The sequence below is a fragment of the Branchiostoma floridae genome, chromosome 3 (genome assembly GCF_000003815.2).
Source record: "Branchiostoma floridae strain S238N-H82 chromosome 3, Bfl_VNyyK, whole genome shotgun sequence".
Lineage (NCBI taxonomy): Eukaryota > Metazoa > Chordata > Leptocardii > Amphioxiformes > Branchiostomatidae > Branchiostoma > Branchiostoma floridae.
Genome location: NC_049981.1, coordinates 22,962,913 through 22,983,889, shown reverse-complemented (window position 1 = coordinate 22,983,889; position 20,977 = coordinate 22,962,913). Strand labels below are relative to the sequence as shown.

At 39.1% G+C, this 20,977-nt stretch overlaps 2 protein-coding genes across 5 annotated transcripts in view; one reads left to right on the top strand and one right to left on the bottom strand.

The window, feature by feature from the left end:
• LOC118411753 (Golgi-specific brefeldin A-resistance guanine nucleotide exchange factor 1-like) overlaps positions 1–20,977 on the bottom strand; it is a 50,508-nt gene that overhangs the window by 25,979 nt on the left and 3,552 nt on the right. The window contains exons 3-5 of the mRNA XM_035814237.1: positions 20,527–20,593; positions 4,709–4,840; positions 3,847–3,965 (exon numbers count right to left, since the gene is read on the bottom strand). Coding sequence (XP_035670130.1) covers positions 3,847–3,965; positions 4,709–4,840; positions 20,527–20,593 — 318 coding nt within the window. The remainder of the gene's footprint in view (positions 1–3,846; positions 3,966–4,708; positions 4,841–20,526; positions 20,594–20,977) is intronic.
• Positions 6,053–20,977, top strand: part of LOC118412402 (pituitary homeobox x) — a 93,330-nt gene continuing 78,405 nt past the window's right edge. Inside the window, exons 1-2 of one of the 4 annotated variants that reach the window (XM_035815234.1) lie at positions 6,053–6,071; positions 18,317–18,384. The gene's annotated coding sequence lies outside the window, so the exon portion shown is untranslated. Of the gene's footprint in view, positions 6,072–14,474; positions 14,599–18,300; positions 18,385–20,977 lie in introns of those variants that run through there. The other 3 variants (XM_035815239.1, XM_035815236.1, XM_035815235.1) reach the window with 3 other exon arrangements.

Genomic DNA, 20,977 nt, shown 5'->3' with positions numbered 1-20,977 from the left:
GGGGGAGGGATTCAAGGATTCTCCCTGTCAGATGAAAGGTATACCTGACTCCTAATGGCTCATAAAGTGGGCTGAGATGGGGAAAACATGTGGTGCCACTTTGGCAAGACCCAGGGAAGGGAAACAGCTCATTCAACATTATCACAGAATATGGGGATCAATCTGAAACATGGCCTGCACTCTGACACATTTTCTGATGGCCTAAATGTTGTGGAGACTATGAGGTTATGACCTAGTGAACTCTAACTGTGGCATAAGACTCTCAACACAAGTAATAGTTGCTACTTGCTACTTACTTACACATATGTATGTATGGTTGGCAACTGTAAGCTTGTGAGAATAGTCTCAGAATACAACAGTACAGTAACTATAAATTGATCCATTTATGAGGGGTTTAATTTTTGTCAAGAAAAAAAATGCAGGTTTTGCCTCCTTGACTTGTCCACCTTGTTTCTGTCCACCTTGTATGAATTCGAAATATAATCACCAGCCAATAGGTAGGAAGAAGACTTAGCACACTAGATAGCCACTCCAGCTAAGTGATTTATCGTGAAAAAACTACTACTACTAGGTAGTGAAGTTAATTCCAAAGATCTGTGAATCATCCAAGTTCCTCTTCTGCCACTGTGATTTCATTTTTTGCAAAACATTCCAAAATCTGGACAAATAAAAGATAACTTTTTTTTGACCATTTGGTTAGAGGAGTCACACACCTGTGTACCATAACTCTTCCAAGAAGGTTAGTTGCATTTCTTTACTGTGTACCAAGTGATACTTAGCCTACTACACTTATCTTACTGTAGTGTAGGCTCCCAAACTTGCTCTCTCAAATATTGGAGCACCCAGGTGGGTTAAGTGCTAGTCCCATGAAACAGGTCTCTTTAAATCAGACTTTAGAACAGGCACTGTTCACAGGCCAGGACTGAAATGTCCTCCTTGTACATACACACCAGAGGTCCATGTAGTACACTGTAGGCTAGTCCTGTCCTGTAGGCTGGAGGCCGAGAGAGTGATAAATTGCTCTATGGAATGAGCCAGCTGAGAGGATAGAGTTACCACAAAATCAGAGGGAGGGGCTTCAGCACTGACCCCTGTTAAAGTGCAAAAAGTTCAGGACCTCTTCAGAGCACATGAACAAAAGATGCATTTGAAATTATAATTTTTTTTAAAAACTCTATTTTTCAATCATATCTTTTTATGATTTCCTAATAATTCTCCTAAGGAAAAAGAAGGAGAAAGTAGCTACATGATCACATGGTCCTCCCCTGGGGGAGGAAATGACCCTACATAGTTTCTCCCCCAAATAATTTTTTATCTGGAAGGGCCCACATGGCACTGTCAGACTCAAAGAGGTGCCTCTAAACACACATGCTCTTTACCTCACACCCTCTATGTATATAGCTTCTTCAAGAGCGCTACACGACTGACAAAGGTAAGATCTCAATTTGTACCTCTTCCCCAAGTCTGGATTAGTGTGTTGATGCTTAGGAGATTAGAGGGGATTATGATAAAGCCTGTGTTTACATACTTGTCCTGGGGTGATCAGGGGGTCTGGCGGGTAGTAGATAGGGCCTGACAGCTACAGCATGTGCCACTTGTACACCAATCCTTCAGCACACTTCACACATACTTGGCAAACATGTGAGAAGCACTTCTTGGTGTTGAAAGGATTAGGGGGAGCTTAAGAGGGGATTAGCTGTTGACACTAACCCTGAACCATGTGGAACCTGGTATGTGGCATTTGTGGTTTATTATACAGGAGTCTACCACGTACCAGTAGTTGTGTTCTTATCTGTGTGTATCTAACTCTAAGTGTAACAATGTGTACAACAATTTCAATTGACCACTGCTGGACAAATTTCTAACAAAACAAACATCAGACATGGTACAACTACAAGGATACAGTGTAGTGGATGGTTCACAACTACATGTAATGTATACAGACATGATATGACAATTAAATTGATTGTCACAGCTGTTGGTAGTAGTATAGTTGACTAGAGTCATCATTGTTAGAGTAGAGTAGATCAGTTGTGTATTGATCAAGTTTTAGGAACTTAATTTTGTGGTAGGAGGGGAAGTTCAAAGTAAGACAAAGCAGATGTTTGTGGTGCGAGTTTATAGCAAGGGGTCAAAGCAGGTACTACTAGGAGCATAAAACCACAACAAATATTTCATGATTTAGACAAACGGTACAATCGACAATTAGATTTAGAATAACATCTTTTGGGGAGCTACTAACATATGTAGCCCTGGTTACTCAAAGTATGATCATAACAAACATGAGGTCACTAAATAAGCTTTCCAATGATATACGCTTAGTGTAGAATGGATCTGAGGAAGTATTTACAGAGTAATGCTTGACCAAAATCAAGACTTTTCCAAACTTAAAACTTGTGTCAAGTTTATACATTTTGTATCTTTGATAACTGTAGGTATTTCCATTTGACCGTTCGACCCTTGCATCTCAGACTAGTTTTGGTGTCCAGTCCCAGACCTTGGTCCCCACTTGTCCATCACTATGACAGATTTGGGTTTTGGGGTCCATTATTCAAACCCTTTGTTTGGAGAAACAGGGGCCTATGCCCTCCAGACTTTAGTGTTTGGCAACAGGTGTCTTTTCTAGCACAAGGAACATATACATACAGGGTATTGTAGGTAGGGTCCCACAAGACCGTTTAACGTCTTTGGACAATCATCCTTTTTTTAATGGTAGACACCTTCAATTGCATCTACACTTGAAACTGCCTAAGAAGACCACTGAGTGGACCGATGAAATCTTGTCAATAAGGGCAGGTTGTCAGTATAGTCAATGGGGAACCATTGTTTAGTAAGGAACCACCAAGAAGTGGTTCTTTTGTAGAGGGCTCACTTGTGCCAGTTTGGTTGTATTTTTGTGTCAACACTGCCTAGATACTTTTGAAAACTTGCCAAAGGTATGTATCTTGATTTTCCATACTTTTGAGTTGAAATTGCGTCCCAAAATAGTGTCCAAAATTCACAAATTTCCTGAATCCCCAAAAAGAGTCTTTCCTTACGTGTTCTCCCCTTCGCCAATGAACTGTTACACCCTCAATAGTACTGTTGATTCTATGGGGAAAGCTGATGGCACAGTTGTTAGGTACAATGTTTGGCAGAGTCGGGACACAGTTTATCTATTCTAACATTCATCCAACAGACGACCTGCAACTTCAGCAGAATCCGTCTGTGTTACATGTTCAACAGAGACAACAAAAAACAAACATACCATGTTTTTATTCTTGTAAGTACTGGACTACGGGACACGGATAACCTTGGGGACAGCCTGACAGACCTTTTTCCAAGTTATAGTAGCTTATAGTGTCTGACCACTAATATTTTGCAATGTTTATGCATAAGGTGAAATGTACAAATAAACATGAGCAGTCATCTTCCACTGAGGTAAAGCAATCAGCTTTTTCATCTAGCTAGTTGAATGTGGCTTCGCTATGGCTCAGCTTGTTTTCACCCTAGAACAGTGAGTACACAGGACTGCTTACTATATAGTATATGTCACCATCCAAAATGGCAAATACCCTCACACTGCCCAAGCGGGACTTGAACCTACACCCTATGGATTCACAGGGGCATTTGTCTTTACCTCCCTATTCTACCATGCCCAAGCTGGTTTGAACTGCCAATCCTCTGGATCCTTAAACTCCACATTAAATTAAAATCCATGTCTTACCAGCATTACTCTTGATTAGACTATTAGAAGTACTGTAAATGGTAATTAATTGCCTTCCCTAAGCAATACCAGCACCTTATGCAAATCAAGTATTGATTTGTAAGAAAAAATGGACAGGGACCTTATGGCTTCTTCCTCACCTGTAAAATCTTCATTAACACCACCTCATCGCTGCCGGGATCGGTGCCCACGAACCGTGCATGGGTCACGGCGTCCGCCATGTTCTCAATGGCTGCCGACGCGCTCTCGCTGGTCGGATCTACAGAAAAGTTACAGACAGATTGTGTGTTATTAAAGCTATACGGACATGATCAGGACTAGATGCTGCTCTTCTAAAGTCATTTATGGTTCAGTTAGAGGATTTAAGTTCAACAAGAGGTCAAACAGTGCTGTTCTTGCTATGATTCAGCATCTCCCTACTAATTACACAGACTTTGCATCATAGTTTTAGTTCACCCTGACAAAGTGCATTTTTTTTGCTTGAAAAAAATACATGTGAACAGTGTAGATCCAAAAGGTGTTTCAATGTAAAGCCATTGGTCCTTCACAAATACCAGAAGCAGTGTTCCTGTAATCTCCAAACAGATGTTGGGGTAGATAATTTTCTTGAAAATGTTTCAATTTCCTATTCCAACATTTGATTGTAGATTAGTGTTTAGGAACCAGCGAAAAACATTCTGATTCCTGTAGTAATGATATCAATGGTATCAAAGTTGTGTTCTATAGACAATTACTGCTGAAAAAATACAGACAGGACATAATGATATAGTATAGAATCTAACCCCCTACCATTAGATGCTGTGAGTGTTGAGATATCAAACATTTCATACTCATAGGTCAATTAAATTCCATAGACAAAGGAGAAATCTTTCATTTTCATTTGTTGTCTGTAATTAGTGTAAATCATATTTAGCTAAGTTTAAGTAAGTAAGCTTGGTAAGAACAGTCTGCCATAAGTTATGATCAGAATGTTTCCCCGCCATGTTGAGCGGCTGTCCTTACCCACAAGTCCATACGAAAGGAACTTGTTGACCGAGGAGAGCGCCAGCCCCGTTATCGGCCCGGTGGTATCCTCCGATCGTATCACGTCCAGGAAAGGTCCCAGGAACACATTTGGCTCGATCTCTCCGAGGTCTGGGAGGTGAGAGAAGGGATAGAACATGTCAGGCTGAAATGAATGGCTTCTCATACAGAAGATGAAGGAGACAAACTGCTCCATGATCACCTTGTCCTAATTAGTTTTCAGAGGTCAAGTAACTGATGGCAGGTAGCTGCTCCTTCTCCTTGGAGGTGAATACCAAAGTCTTAAGTTAAAGTACATAAAATCACTAAAAGAAGATTCGAGAAGAAGATTCGAGAAGGATTCGCACAAAGTAGCTAGCAAATTTTATTTTGGGTTGGTCCATGGCTTTCTCTGATTTTTCTCTACCTACTTCTTTCTTTAACAATTTTTTTTGTATCGTCCGAGAAAAATCTTTTGCTGATGCATGTAGACAACAGCTGAAATGTATGATATGTTCACTTGGACTGTCGAACAACAATTCCTAATCTATAAAACATGTAGAGTTACTATAAGAGTTACTATACTTGTACAACCTTTGGGGAGTTTGAAATTAATGTATAGGACCTTTTTTTATAGGCAGTCCACAATATAATATTATAGTACTGATGATTTGAATGCAGATATGACTATTAATTCTATAACACTGAAACATAAGGCAAATTTCAAAGCTTTGGTTTCAGGTTTCAGTCTCTGGTTTGTTGACCCTAGCACACATGTAGGTCTTCAACCACTTTCCTTTTCTATATCCAGATATAAGATTTCTGTTGTTTTGTTATAACATGCGGGCCAGAAATTTCAGTGTCAGACTGGCCGCCTGTCCATCAATGAAATCAGATCCCCATGTCCACCTCTCCACCTGTTCTCCCTGGCACTACCAAAATGCCATCACCCCAAGACTCGCTCCCAACCTCTGAACCTTGCTCCAGGCCTAGTGAAGAAGTATACAGCCTGGGTGGGAAGGGGGGTGTTGAAATGAGGGATGGGACCAGAGCTGAGTTAAGATGGGGGGTTAATCTGGGATTTGTTCTAGTCAGCGGGCTCTGCCCTCTGTTGTCAATTAAACCCAACACATGCACAGCCAGGGACCCTCCCTCTAGAATATGCAAATAGCTGGGATGTGTGGGGGAAACTATCAGTTACAGGCAGGCGTGTGCATATCTTTTTCCATGTATGAAGCCCTGTTCTCCTCATAATCATATCCACAACATCTTTGATCTATCTGCTCCCGGTTTGGCTGTCAGGCTGCGGTACAGTAAGCTCCCAAACTCTACCAGATCACCAGCCACCACCAGAAACTTTGAGGTAAGGAGGGGACCGCCCAAGTACTTATCCAATAAGGGGTGGTGTTACAAGACAAATCCTTGGGAGGAGGGGTACATGTGTCGTGGGGATTATCTGGCCACTCCATCTTGATCAGTTTACTGGGTCTGACTTCTACAGGATTAAGGTCTCAGATAGGCATTCCCCACTGCAATAATGATTTAAATCTATAGCCAGCCATAGGTCACTCTGGCTATTAGGAAAGGAAAGCTGTGGTATTAGCCACCAAGTTTGATCCCTTGTCATATTTCTATTAATAAGTATGACTTCTGTTATCCTAAATCAATGTTTTGATAACTCTATAGTAGTAGGCTTTTTCTGTCATCTAACAAATACTACTTATTGAAAGTATATACAAATGTATGTCTAATCACATTTTCATTGACATGCAAGTTGCTTGCTTTCTAGAGTCAATTTGCTTTGATGCACTACACATTTTTGTATAACAAAATAAAGGGATTATATATGACAATCTTTTAAAAAGAGTATCTATCCCTATCCATATTTAAAGGCAAATCTGTGTGGAATAAGCTTGCTAGATTTTTACTGGTGGTCGGTGCTTTTTCTGTATCATGAAGTGTGTGAGTCAGAGACAATAGTTTATGTATTCAATGCAAGAAGTCAGTAACTGTCATGTACAGTATACCGGTGCTGTCTGCACTAGAATCCTTGGATTGTTGTTGGAATTGTTGGAGACTGTAAATTCATTTCAAGTTCTCAACAGCTGAATTTTGTGGCAAGATGTGAAGATCAAAAGCTCCAGGTTTAAAGAACACTGTGGTACTGCAAGACTGTGCATGAGGGAAACTGCGAACATAAAACCACCGTGAATATTTCAGGAGCTACGGTATGCAGTAGCTGGCAGACTTTCCCTTCCATGACCAACACAGATGGAAGTGGTGAGACATGTCTTCGCAAGTGACTCGTAATCTGTCTGAAGATGCAGAATTAAGGAAAGTTATATGACATCCTCAGGGAACTCAAGACACACTTAAAAACTTAAGAATGTCACCACCCACTGTCTCCGCGAACTGGTGCCTGAAGCATGTCTTCACAGAATCATACTCTCAGCCAAGTGTTGAGTATATATATTCTGTCCACATTTGACTGACAGTGCTAGCGTGTTTGACTGTCACTGATATTACTGAATCTACCCTCTGCATACGTAATACTACTTTTCTATCATTATGTTATACAGTACATGTATGTTGTATGTATAGAGAAATGAATGAATGCAAACCCAAAAATTTATACTTCATGAAATAAGATTGATTGAAATGTAGATTCATAGGCTACAAATGACAGATTTGACAACAAAAACCAACACCATGGGCTCCTAAACAACGCTTGAGACAGGCCTGGTACAAATACACTATCTCCACAAGGTAGGCATCTCTTTCAAGAACATAAATCTAAATATTCCTGTCAGCCCATTTTATACCTGCCATCTTCATACGCTCATATCTATTTCCTGCAGATCTTAATTACGTTTTTCCCATTAAAAAGCTCATTAACCTTACAGAGATTCATGTACGAGGAATACGCTCAACGTGCGCCAAACATTTATTAAGTCTATCCCAAATTAGCAAACTTACCGGAGTCCTTGGTTTTGAATAGAAAAATAAATACAGTAATTTAAGGACACATTATTGGATTAGAGTGATAAAAATGTCTATATTTTGGTAATTTCTTAACATATTAAGTTGAGTCTACATTTGTACATGTTCTTCTAGGTCCTCATCGCAGTTTTTCACTAAAACTAAAAACCAGCATCTGCCTTGAGAATTTGTCCCTAGGACCCCCTACTCTGGTTTTGGATCGGCCATTTGGCGGACAAAGAGAGTTTTTCACCCAAGTGTACTGACAGTGACACATCTGTCCACATTTGATGCTAGGAAATATACAAAATGGATGGTTAACCACAGAAACCTTCATCCATCACTAGTTTTCAATTACAAACTTGATGGAACAGAACTGATGCTACAGCACCAAATGATATAACTCTAAACTCATCTTTTTTCATCGGAGAAAGGATGTCATTTTACGTTAGCATTTGAAACAGTTTTGCAGTACAGTAGTAATACATTGGTAAAATATATTCATAGTGTTATGAATTTGTGGTGGAGAAAATATGTTGTAAAACCACAGCAAATATTTCATTATACAATAAAACTGCTTTTTCTCCCATATTATGGAGACCCTTGCCTTTACATTATTGTATATTCTGTAACCACATTGTTAGAACTTAATGATACAGAAATGGTAATCAAAGTGTGGATTATTTCAAATTTTTGCTGGAGCACTTTTGGGGTGATATATCAGTGGGTGAAGTCACTGGTGTGTGAAACATAATTATTTCATAAACCAACCCTCCTGTGTGTTGTTTAAGTACACACAACATTACCCCCTAGCTTGCTCTCTCCTGTAATAAAAAATAGCCACAGATGCTACACTAGAGAGAGGGGGTAAACTACTACTATACCGTAAATGAGGGTCTGCATGCTCTTTACCTTAAGGTCTCATTGATATATTACTCCGAGTGGGTACCCTAAAAGAGATCCGAGCCAAAAAATAAACGGCTGCATGGACGCATGTTTTTAGCGGTGAGAAAATCCCTTTTAGCCAGCGGAACTGATCTCAAAAGTTAGATTGGTAAAAGCTTGTTTGTAACTGAAGAAATTGGCAGTTAAAGTTTTGCAGACGCGCGCTAGGTCGGAGGTACACAGTCCTGGGTTCTGAGTGGTGCGGTTGTACACTAGAAGCGAAAAAGTGCCTTTTTTGGGATTGACTAATCGTAGTTTGTAATTGCTATACCAAAAGAACTGGTGTCTATATGACGTTGGCAATTTTTCCCACGATATAGGATAAATGTGTTCAACATAGAATAAAAAATATGCTAAAATTTCACGTAGCTTCATTATGAACGCACCCATGTAAACCACCAATTATGACATAGAAGTATATATATATATGGGAAGAAGAAACTCATCAATGAGACCGTAAGGCGTAGGCAGGCCTTTTTAATTTCCTGTAATTCGTAGGGAAGCTATTTTATTTTATCTAATTCGTAGTGGGATGAAGCGTAAAGCATTGGTAGCTTTCGTGAACTTAACGTAAAGCGTAGTTAGCCATCCCGAATTTAGCGTAAAGCATTGCATGCAGACCCTCGTAAATTTGTCTATTTTTGCAGTGGGGTAGAAAAGGTTTCCGTGTCAATAAAGTTTGCAGGTGAAGTCTGTAGTTTGTAATCTTCCATTAATTTGCTGTAAAAGGTAATTGCAAAATCACAACCACCAGTAAGCTCCAAGTAGACATAGGGTTTAGACAAGCAGGGGGATTTTCTTACTAGGATTCACTGTGTTTTGTGTTATTTGGCGTTTTATCTCTTTGCCTACCTACATTTACAAAGAGACTGGCAAAGGAGTGAATATCCTTTTTTGTGTGTTTTTTTTCTGTGAAAACATTATGATTAAAAGAATGTCTGATACATTTGCTAAAGATACGGATTAGTTCTTGTAATAGTTCCTGTACAAAACAAACTGACAAAAACTTGAATGGAAAAGAAGACTTTCAGTCTACCAGATGTTAATCTGGTGTTTGGCAGCTACAGTAAATTCTACTGTATATCTATATTATTATATCTGTATAAAAAGTTACTTAAAGTTTACAGCTGTAGGGCATCTATTTTTACAATTTACAAGTCTTTCTTTTCTTCTAATTAAGAAATATATCACAGCAAGAAAGAAGCACATTTTGTTGCTTGCACTTTTGACACAACTTGAACAGAAAATCTCAAAACATGTTACAAATCGTCATAAAAAAATGCTTGAACAGAAAATCCAAAACATGTTACAAATCGTCATAAAAAATGTAAGAATCAATTTTTGTGGGGAGGGATAATTGATTACGCAGAAGGCACCGAAAATTTCATGGTGACAAAACCTGTTATGTCAGGAGGAATGCAGGGGAAATGGAGTGTGTCTGTACGCTTCATTTTACAATCCATACTTCTGGGGGCCATAAATTTGAGAGCGACCCACTCCAGTTGTTGGCGTGTGCGCTCACTGTTCCATTACCGAAAAGTACACAAATGTTTATGGAAATCCTCCTGTTGGGACCATGCAACTTATGGACCAAATATGAAAATGGAATTAACTGTGCAAATAAAATAATCCATTCATCTTCTTCCTCATCTATACCAGCAAGCATAGTCATTATTTTATTTATTTTATAAGCTTAGTCATTAACGTTTGCTTCGGTTCTTTGTTGGCCTAGTACATGTAGAAGGGAAATGATATCAATACATATTCTTGGTTGCAATTTATCAGAAGTGTATGAATGATATATTTTGCTATGTACATATCTTTTTTATATACATCTTTGACAGAAAAGAAAACAAATCACGTGTTTTGTTTAATTGCAACCTCTAAAAATGTACATGTAGAATTCTGCTCTGTATTTTTGAAAAATGTGGACTACATGAAACTGAAAGGTGTATAAAAAAAACTCAAAAACATGGATACTACAAGTACAACTGCTTGGAGATTAGTTTCATTTCCTTCTGACAGTATGTAATTACCTCATACTACAATTACGCTATTAAAAAAATTGATCCTGAGAAGTACTGAAACAAAGGGGATTGGGTAACAGGAATTCTTGGAAAACCTGTTGTGTACAAAATATCTTCCATCTCAGATTAAACGACTTTACACGTCAACGTTATTAATAACATTATTGTATATTCTAGCCTTTTGTATTTTGGACACCCAAGTGTACAAGATACGCTGGGACAACACTTCTGTTATACAATCATAACAAACTATCAAACACTGCAGTACATTATTCATATGATGCATCAATGGGAAAAGGCTTGAATATCAAGCTATGAAATATGATCATCCACACATTTTATGTTGATATAATTGTGAAGAGTGTATAGTCTGTTATTATTTAAAACAAGTATTACTTTAATGGATTTAGGCGACTTAAATATGCGATGTATCTGATTAAAGGACTTATAATTATGGTTAAGCTTGACTTAGAATTATATCTTGCTCTTCCTTGAAACATCCCTCTAATGCAAAAATTTCTTTTAATGATAGTTTCATATCTTATGGCAAATAAATGACAATGGCAAATCTAATGTATCAGCCCAGCCAACCAGCAGTGACTGTGAGTATTGCAGAAGTGGACAATCCCCTTAAATCTTCGCCAGAAAATACAAACCACAAGTTAGAATACGATACTAGAATACTACATCATATTTTCTGTACCACCTTTTTCATTTATACAATCGAAAATCGGTCTACATTGACTGATTTTTACCTTCTTAATAGGACAGTACAATAAACTAAACATACTATTAGTATTAAACAATAAAAGCTGGATCTGGTGAACTGTAGCAACTTAACCAACTGAGCCCCTGCCCATGTGGAACCTACAAATGGACCATTAAAGTTTAAGTGATTCTATACAAATTTGATGTGGTTCTATTTGATTATCCTAATCTGCTAGCATGTTGCTGGAATAAATCTGCATAATGCGCCATTAACCCTCCCAAGATAACAAAGGTATGGAATAAATCACTGAAGGTTTTGGTGATTAGAGTTAAGGTATCTGTAAAATTAGGATGATACACCACTAAAGCCATTGATTTGAACAAGGATAATGTTTGCATTGTGATATCTTGATTACACCTAAATTTTGGCAATCCTTGAATGCTAATTGATACATTATAAAGCATGTGTAAATATGTTCTTTCTCATGTCTATTTAAAACTCTTTGTTTCTGAATCTATACCATCTACAGGGTACCATACTTTGTTTTCTGTATTTTATTCATCTGTTTAGAAGTTCAACTTGTCTTAGTTGTTCTCTGCTGTGTGTAAGCTTTGGTATAACTTGACAATATCATTAATGATTTTCACAGAAAAGGTCTCTTAAAATGTGTCATAAAAATCTTGCAACAAAAATACTAGTATTAATTTTTCAGAGATTTAATTTGCTTCACTTCATCATACAGAATATCTGTTTTTCCAGACAACAAAAGACGCACAACTTAAAAAAAAAAAAGATCTGTGAACTCTTTGAGCAGTCTGTCAAATCTTTGGTTGTTCAGCGGCTGTAACCTCTACCAGAAAGAGAGTGGCTGAAGTACCCACCCTTTCCCCTGTCATGTAAAATTCTGTTTAGCACAGAAGGCATTACTGGGGGTCCCCATTGACAGAGAATTAGGGAAGGATCTCTCCTCTCCTGCCCAACAAATTACACTCATGCAACTTTCATGGTGTCTGATTGCGTGTGACACGCCGTGTCCGACCGCGTTACTCGCATGATAGATAGGGAGCGTAATGTCATATTCCGCACATTCGGCCGCAAACAGAGCCTCGTAAAATCCACAAAATGGCTGCAGCGGTGTGGGGAGCCACGGGGGACCAGGGTGGGGTTAATGGGAGCGTACAGGGTACTTTACAAAACTGATTGATATTTGCATTAAGGATGCTATGATATGGGTGGAGTAAATCCCCCTCAGTGGAACCAGCATTATGGAGATCCCACCTTTCCGTAGCACTAGTAGCAGATGTCTGTATGAATAATGGCATATTGATCTCCATTCAAAAAGGGAGTAAGTGGAACAAACACAAATGCAGCCATGAAAACTTATGTCTTTACATCACTTTTCATATATTGCATGTCATAGCAAAGTTATTAATATCGTACTACGTTGACATCATAACTCATTGTTTTGAAAAATTGCGATAAACACAAGTCTACAGCTAACTACAACATTTTTAACGCGTAATGCAGTCAAAACACCATGCTGGGGCCAGAGAAAATCTGTTTTACGAACACAGGTAGTCATTATACCATTCTATAGACAGGATTCGTAATGCCTGTGTCAATGGGCAAATGGGACCATCAAAAACTAGTTACATTGGTTGACTGAACAGCAAAGGTTTTCTAACTTTGCCAAGAAGGTTCTGTATTTGGTTCCACTTGTGCGTGTGTCTGCAGACAGAATATCTCGAGAAGCTGTGAATGGATCCTTATGATAGGGTACTTGGTAGGTGGATAGGGATCAGGAAAATGAAGGTCAAGTTTAATAATGGGCCCTTTACTTCTTTCAGCAGAGAATGATTACCAGGTTTGGTCCACTGTATTCTGAATGTGTTGATGTAACAGTTTGTGTCAGCACTTGATAATGCTTATCTAATCATGGGAGCCGGGGACTCCTTCTGGGTCATTGATATATCTTTGACAAGACTTTGTAACTTGATTGATATTACAATATGATCAAACTACTAGAAATCTTTCTAGTTCGTGGAGAATCGATTTTAGGTTAATATCAGGAAAATGAGGCCTTTCAATTTGCCACAAAACAGAGCATTGTCATTGAGTTTAGTTCGTGGTGAGGTATTAAAAAAAAAACTGCAAATACTTTACGATTTACAGTATACATTAATTTCATACCCTCCAAGCCTGAATCAATACTTTTTAGGAAAAGCTCAGAGGCTAGTATTCGCAGTGTATTGTTTTACATTGTAGGTGAATTAGCGGGCATCTTAAAAAAATCTCACCAACAACGTCTGAAAGAGGTGTATTTTCTGCTTGTCTATCTTGATTTATGACTTTGACAACAGACAAGAAATGTTCTCTAACTCTCCCTAATGCCCCAGGTTTTAAAGGGATTGACTTTGGTATGTTGCGGCAGTAGGCATGGTGGAACCATGTACATGTACAGCGCAGCTGTCAGAGTGATTCCCTTTGAGTGATGTGACTGGATACCTCTCCCTAGTCCCTCTGTATGTCAGCTATGCATGTCCTATACTGGATAGGGTTTCAGCCAATGGTTACACCAGTTGCTAGATGTCCGTCAATCCTTTCAAGGGTGTTGTCAATCCTTTCTTGTCCATACCAATTACTGTAAGTCGTTTAAAATTTGATGGCAAATTAATTTCGCTGTGGAAGGACAAAGGGGATGCTCACAGTGTTTCAAGTTTGCTGTTGAAATCACAGTAGCAAGAGAGAGTGCATGTTTGTAGTGTTATGATTTTGCGTACCATTAACGTAAACCCACAAACGATAAAAAAAGACAGCAGATATTTCATCATTTACAGTATGTGCCATCCATACTCTGACAGCGCCAGACTTTTTGGATGAAACATTCTGAGCAAAATACAAATACAAACATCACTGACATCTGTTGGTATGAATGTAGGATTTGTTTTTGCGACATCATCGGCAACAAACACCTAAGATATAATTCGTGACAACGCGACGCTAATTATATCGCAGAATGGGATTGCGTCAGTGGATACGCGATCTTCTGACAGACAAGTATGCGGGCAATGTGTGGATAAATCCCGCCATATTAGTCATAAGACGGGACGGTTGCATGCAGACTTTTGTTGATTTTCTTGATCCAGTAGCAGCAGGGTATACCGCTGACATGTCAAGCATCCGTCCGTAACTCATTCGTCTTGACACTTGCTCCCAGGGACTTCTACCAAGTGAGTAGAAATCAGAACATTTTATGCTTATATCTTCTTCAAACAATTCTTTTATTCCTCTGCATCAACCCCACACCCTTTCACTAGCATTTCCCCTTATAATTGTAAAAAGAAGTCTTTGAAATTAGAATTAAAGGAAGTATTTGTAATCATAGTAAAGCATGACAACCTGTGCTTGCCAACTGAGGCACGATCTACACACAGTTTTTCCCGATATCGGCGAGCCTACAACCATTCGCCGACAGCTTTTTTTCATCGTCTAGATGGAACTGCTATATCGCCATTACGATATCGGGAAAATTTCTCCCGAAAGGTCCGGACCATTCGTACGAAAGCTTAGCAGGGGTCCCCGATAGCTTAGCAGGGGTCCCCGACAGCTTCCGCGCGCGTGTAGATGTGTCCCGACTTCGGGAAGGCTCATTAGCATACAACGCGGGCTCATTAGGCTATATAGCTGTTTATGACTGCAAGCGCCACGGGTGTCCCGCGGCCAGCGTTCCAGATCCCTCCCGACACATCCACCGATATCGGTAAAAACTGTGTATAGATTGGGCCTGAGTTGGTGGTGGGTTAGTTAAGGACAAGCTTGTTGGGCATTGATTTATAGTTGTGTATGCTGAGGCTTGTATGACAGATGATATACAATTGGTCAACTCAAGGTCATTAAAACCGTGTTGCAACATCTTTGCAACCAATGTGATGATTTTGCAGGAATGTAGGAGTCTACTGCCTTACATTTGAATTATAGTTTTTAAAACTTAGAATAAAAGGTTGAAGATCTACACAAGTGTACCTGTCATTCATTGATAAAAGAACTCTTTTTGTTTTTCATAGCAGCCTTGTTTTTCCCATGTTACTCGTCTTCCTACTGTACTTTTCCATGGCTATTCGTAGGATTTCAGACATTTTCAACACAATGGGGGGCACGGTCCCACAAGCAAATGTGGCTTGTCTGCGATTCTCTATTTTGAGCCTACTACACAACTTTGATGGCTGTGCACCCTTCTTGCTTTTCACAAATTTTGACAGAACCAGAAAATTTCAACTGCCAAGCCAAAGTCTGTTGTAAAAATGATAATTGAAGGTCAGGCTGTATATGTACCGGTAAACGTAACATGATCAGGTACAGGTATACAGGTTCTGGTACAGGTACAGGCTCATTTAGATACACCTCTGGCCTGAGAAAATATTTTTTCTAAAACAAATCAAAATGTTGTCACTATATCTACTTAAAACTAAAACACCCCTGTGTGGGAGTCCCCATCTGGGTTATTCTCTAGCAGATAAATTTTAACTTGTTTAAGTGCAATATAACTCGTTTAAGTGCAATATTCTTGTAGCAACAGTGCAATACACTCTAAGAGTGTTATGTAACATTGTGCAATACCACATGTATCAAAAAGTCGGATGCAGACCTTAGGTTTTACCTTGCGCCCTCCAGAATTGTTGCTATTCTGATTAAGGGGTCGGCCTAGGTTTCGTCTTTTAAACTCATTTTGTATGTTGATTTCAAATGTATTGCGTTTATACGTCAATAAAGATGATGTCATCCCTCAGAGCACAGTTCTAAAAGTTTCTAAAAGTCCAAAATATTGTCCTGTATTTCCCCTGATAAGTGTATTTCCCCTGAAGAGTCTTCTTCTGTGTATGGTGATTATTAACGAGCGAATACCACATTAATTACACCACTCATGACATCAACCTTAAGGAGAGGGGTAGCTTATAGACTAATAGAGCTTCACTTTCTTGAAATAATATTTCTATCCATCATTTTTGTCACTAAAGAATTGGGCCACATGCTGAACACAGAGGTCACTGACCCAAACAGCAACACATGTACGGCTCATTGTGAACAACATAGCTGCTTTGCTGCATCAGTACCACATGCGTTAGATGGTCAAAACTTGCGTTCAAAGGGCAATACAACTTTGTGAGAAAAAATAACTGTGTTTAACTAGTTAAATCTTTCGTTTCAGTTACAACAAAAGCACAATATTTCCTCAACAAGCCATTTACAGTATTTTGTTGGACCAAGGTTTAGATTTTGTACTCTTTTTGTTACTTTTTTAAAACTAAAATTTAACAGCAATTTTCAACACTTGAAATTAAAATTACCCACATTCAAATGTTAGAAGCAAGTTAAATCCTTGCCTAAAAAGAAGAAGAAAAAAAAAGAAGTTTTGTATCTATTTGTCATGTTTATCTCGTTGTTCTAAGATAAATGAACTTTGGTTCAAAAGGAAATTGCACGCCTAAATGCATTGTTAGGACACATGCTTTCATGCCTGGTTTTGCTAGTCTCTGTTGCAGTCTTCGCTGGTTCATGATTTTCAACGTTGGCTATGTTCTCTTATGCCAGGAAAGGGAGTTTGCCGAGGAAGGGAGTTTGCCGAGGAAGGGAATTTGAATTTGGTAAGGACTTTGTCCTGTCTCGAGGCAAATTACCTTCATTGCAAACTCCCTTCCTCGACAAACTCCCTTTTCTCAGCATATGAGAACGTAGCTATGGTTTTGCCATGTTCTAGTCCAAAACATAACATGACCCTGAAGAAAGAGCTTCTGTCATCTCACTATGTCACTGTGATCACAAAGGAACAGATAATACATGTGCTGTACTGTCCCCTAGCACATGAACAGAGAACAAGACTTAGTGTTAGGATAGATTTTTTTAAGGTCAAAGACCATAGGACTGACAAACTCTGGACTAAAAATGAAACGAAAGATAAAGAAGTCATCTTCAACTAAGATGAAGCATGACACTTCTTGTCAATCATGCAATGCAGCTTTGCTAATGCTTACGCTGTTAGCCAATAACGCTGGGTCACCCTCTATCCTTCTTGATAAGTGTGTTGGGTTCTTTTACATGTATGTGCAGAGGTTTTACAACTAAACTAAAGCTTGCCCATACTCCCCCTCCTTTACGACAAATTCAGCTGTCACCGATGGGGACCATCACATCCTGACACTCTTGCCTGATAAAAAAAATGATACTGATCCCTACTTGAGCCATATTTCATATTCTAACCAAGCTAAGTACATGTAAAAACCAAGTGCAGCATTAGCTGCAAAAAAAAAATAAATACACTTTTAAAGGACTGTTCATAATATCATATCACCAACTGTCCCAACCTGCAACCTACAACCACAAATCACTCCTGCACATGTTTGTACTATGGGCCTGTCAGGGGGTATCAGGTCATTTACATCCAGTCACTACAAGTCTTTTGTCATTCCTGATGGCCACATGAGACCCTTGCACTCTAACACACAATCTACCCCTCAAAGTCCAACATTTCTAACTCTCTTTCACAAACATATGATATAGGAAAGTAGAAACATTTTTATATACAGCTTGAACTTTCCAGATGCAATACTTGCCTATTCCATCAATATGCTAACAAGGTGGATACAGTATCAATCTTGGAGTAAATCCTCCATTTTCATCCATTATGAGCGGAGACTGGCTTAGTAACCTCGCGTCCATAATGATTGTTGAGTAACAAACACAAATTGCCTTGATAGCTCCTGAAGTTGGTTGGAGGGGGGGGAGGGATGGGTCCTAATAAATATTTCAGCTCAGGCACATTATTTAATGAGTAAATGATGAGGTAGGTATCAGGGGTGTTGTAGGGGAGGGGTATAAGAGTGGAGAGGACAGTTGGGCTCAGTTTGATGGCACACTTGTGTTGACAACACATCATCTGTGTGTTCTCTACAGAGCCAAGAGCACAGTCAACGCTACTGATCAACCAAGAAATTGTCTGCACAAGAAACCATCGGAAACCGGTAAGTACGTCTTTGTCCAGATCTAGATAGATAATCTCTTACTCTGAATGCTTATCCAGTATTTAGTATGCTTATCTGGCATACTTGTTGTTAACGACTGCGAGGAAAAGACGGACAAGCCATAACACTGCCACACATGCAGCATGCGCTAGTCTGTCAACTTTTAGTCTTAGTCTTACATTTTGTACTATAACTAGTACCACATTGTGTTTTTGTTTTTTTACCGAGGCATCCCCAAAATTGGTATAGCACAGCTTAAGTTTGTAGATAAATGTTAATGGTTGTTTACTTTGATGGCATTATGTAGGATCAACTGTTATGCATTTTCAAAGCAATCAAGGGATTTTGTAGCTTTGCAACAAAGCTGCTCATTTTGAGCACGGAAGAGGATATTGTAACATTTAGGGGTTTATGTCATTAGTTGTTTGTTTGTTAACAGCAACAGCAGCTTTGTTATGCTTTCTATTTTCAGTATTTGTAAATTGGTAATAATACTACTTAAGAATGTTTATATAGAATACTTTGCTGCTCTTTTGAGGGATTAACTAGCTTTTAAAACTTAAAGCTCCCATAGGTTGGTGTACAACAACTTTTGTATGCTTCAAAGTGTTGGAAACAAACTGTTCTGTATATTCAGGATGGTGTTGGCAAAAGTTTGTTGTTACAATGGTGTTAATACTATAGAATTTTATGTAATAATCAAGGCAGTGTTGGAGCAGACAGAGTTATTTAAAGTAGGGTTTCCTAGTTGCTGATGCCTTTGCCAGTCTGGTTATGTTGCAGAGTGTTTAAAACCGGACCGTGTCATGCCTAACCATAAGTAGGGTGCAGAGATTTGATTGATATCCATTCTGATCCACTCTCTTGCTTAAATGCTGCAAAATTACCAAAATTGCCGCGCTAACTTCATCAAATTAATCTTCATTGTTCCGTGCTAGCCGCCGTTTCCCGCACGGAAGTCGCACTGCCGACGCATCTCTTAACTTCCCACTTCCCCGTATTCGCATAGGGGTAAATCCTGCCATCTATATTCACAGCCACAACTTTAGAGATGAGGCAATATGGAATGGAGTGGCCAGGACATAAAAATGAGCAGAAAGATTGTCACCTTCCAGCCCTGGGAGGGGTGTGACATTGACAAATCAATGGAGATAACACACTGGGACCACTTTGCGCATCTCTATGCCCAGCAGCCCTACACTAATGACTTAATGGCCCTAAAAGATCTTGCTAACATGCATGTACGTTACCCACTCCTCAAAAAAATATGTGTACCGCTGCTACCCACCAATTACATCAGGGATGATTGCCTTATCAAAAATACATGCTGACATTTTGTAAGGGAGAGGGTGGCTAAACCACAAACACTTTGGTACATTATGTCGGTCTGAAATATTCATATCGGGAATCAAACTTTCATACGGGACCAGATGAGGTACCGTGGCTTCAAGTGGGCAAGGTTACTTCAAAGTTGTGAAAGCAGGGATCAAGCCAGAAGTATTGGAGCGTCAAAAGTACAATGTTTACTCACTCTAATAGTCCATAAAAAACTTTTCCACCACTCCTATAAAGTTGGCGTCACATGTAACAGAAAGATAGCTTACTAGGCGAGTCTGTGATTTTTGGCAGCAATACGGCCAGTGAGCTCGCAACCACTGCACAATTTTCAGAGATTGGCCGATGTTCGCAGGTCACGAAGCCCCGACCATCGTGAAAGGGTAGATTTTAGGAGAAAAGTCTCCACTGTATATCATGTTTGAAAATTGGTGACCTTCTGACAATCAACCAATTTGAAGGTCATGGATGATGTGACGCTGGCATAACGTACCAAAATCACTGTTTTCTTTTCTGTTCACTTGCAATTGCAACTTGTGCTTTTGATGACCAGGCTTATTCAGGCGACATATTGTGGAGAAAACTTAGAACAGTGGCACTTGGGTCAGGATGCAAATAGCTTTGGTGTAGGGAGCAGGTGGGGGATGGTAGGAAACAATGGGGGGACAGCAGGCTCAGTTTAAGTGCTGTGTAAACATCCAAACAGATGAGCCCTCTTATGGTCTAATGGCTTTAAACACATGGAGTCTCCTGGACAGAGCTTTAATGTGAAACTTTAAACACATTTTCTGTAGATATAGGCTTTACCTGAGACATTATTCAGAACATCTTTCAGCCCAGAAAAGTTGCTCAGAAGAGGATCCTGATCTTCATCCTGGAAGGCAAGAAAATATGTTCCATTAGATTCCAACTGAAAGCCCTAAATTAAGTCATAAGAAGTGCATGATATGACAAAGATATGAAAATGTTGGTTTTCAAACAGGGCTTGAAATATTTAGGTGCAAGAAGCAATTACACTGGTATTTACAAAAAATAGATGATTATAGTTATTTAGATTTGGTAGTAAAAGCTTCTTTCTAGGACAGCAGCTTAAATAGTTTTCCAAATTGCAGTTAGAATTTCTGGCAAGTCACAACATTGCAGAAGACAGAAAAAAGCGGTATTTTGGACCCTGGCAATGGCAGTCAAGGTGCTTCAACTTATAATCTAATTCAACTAAACATGAGCTTATTATATCTATCAAAAACTCATCACCACC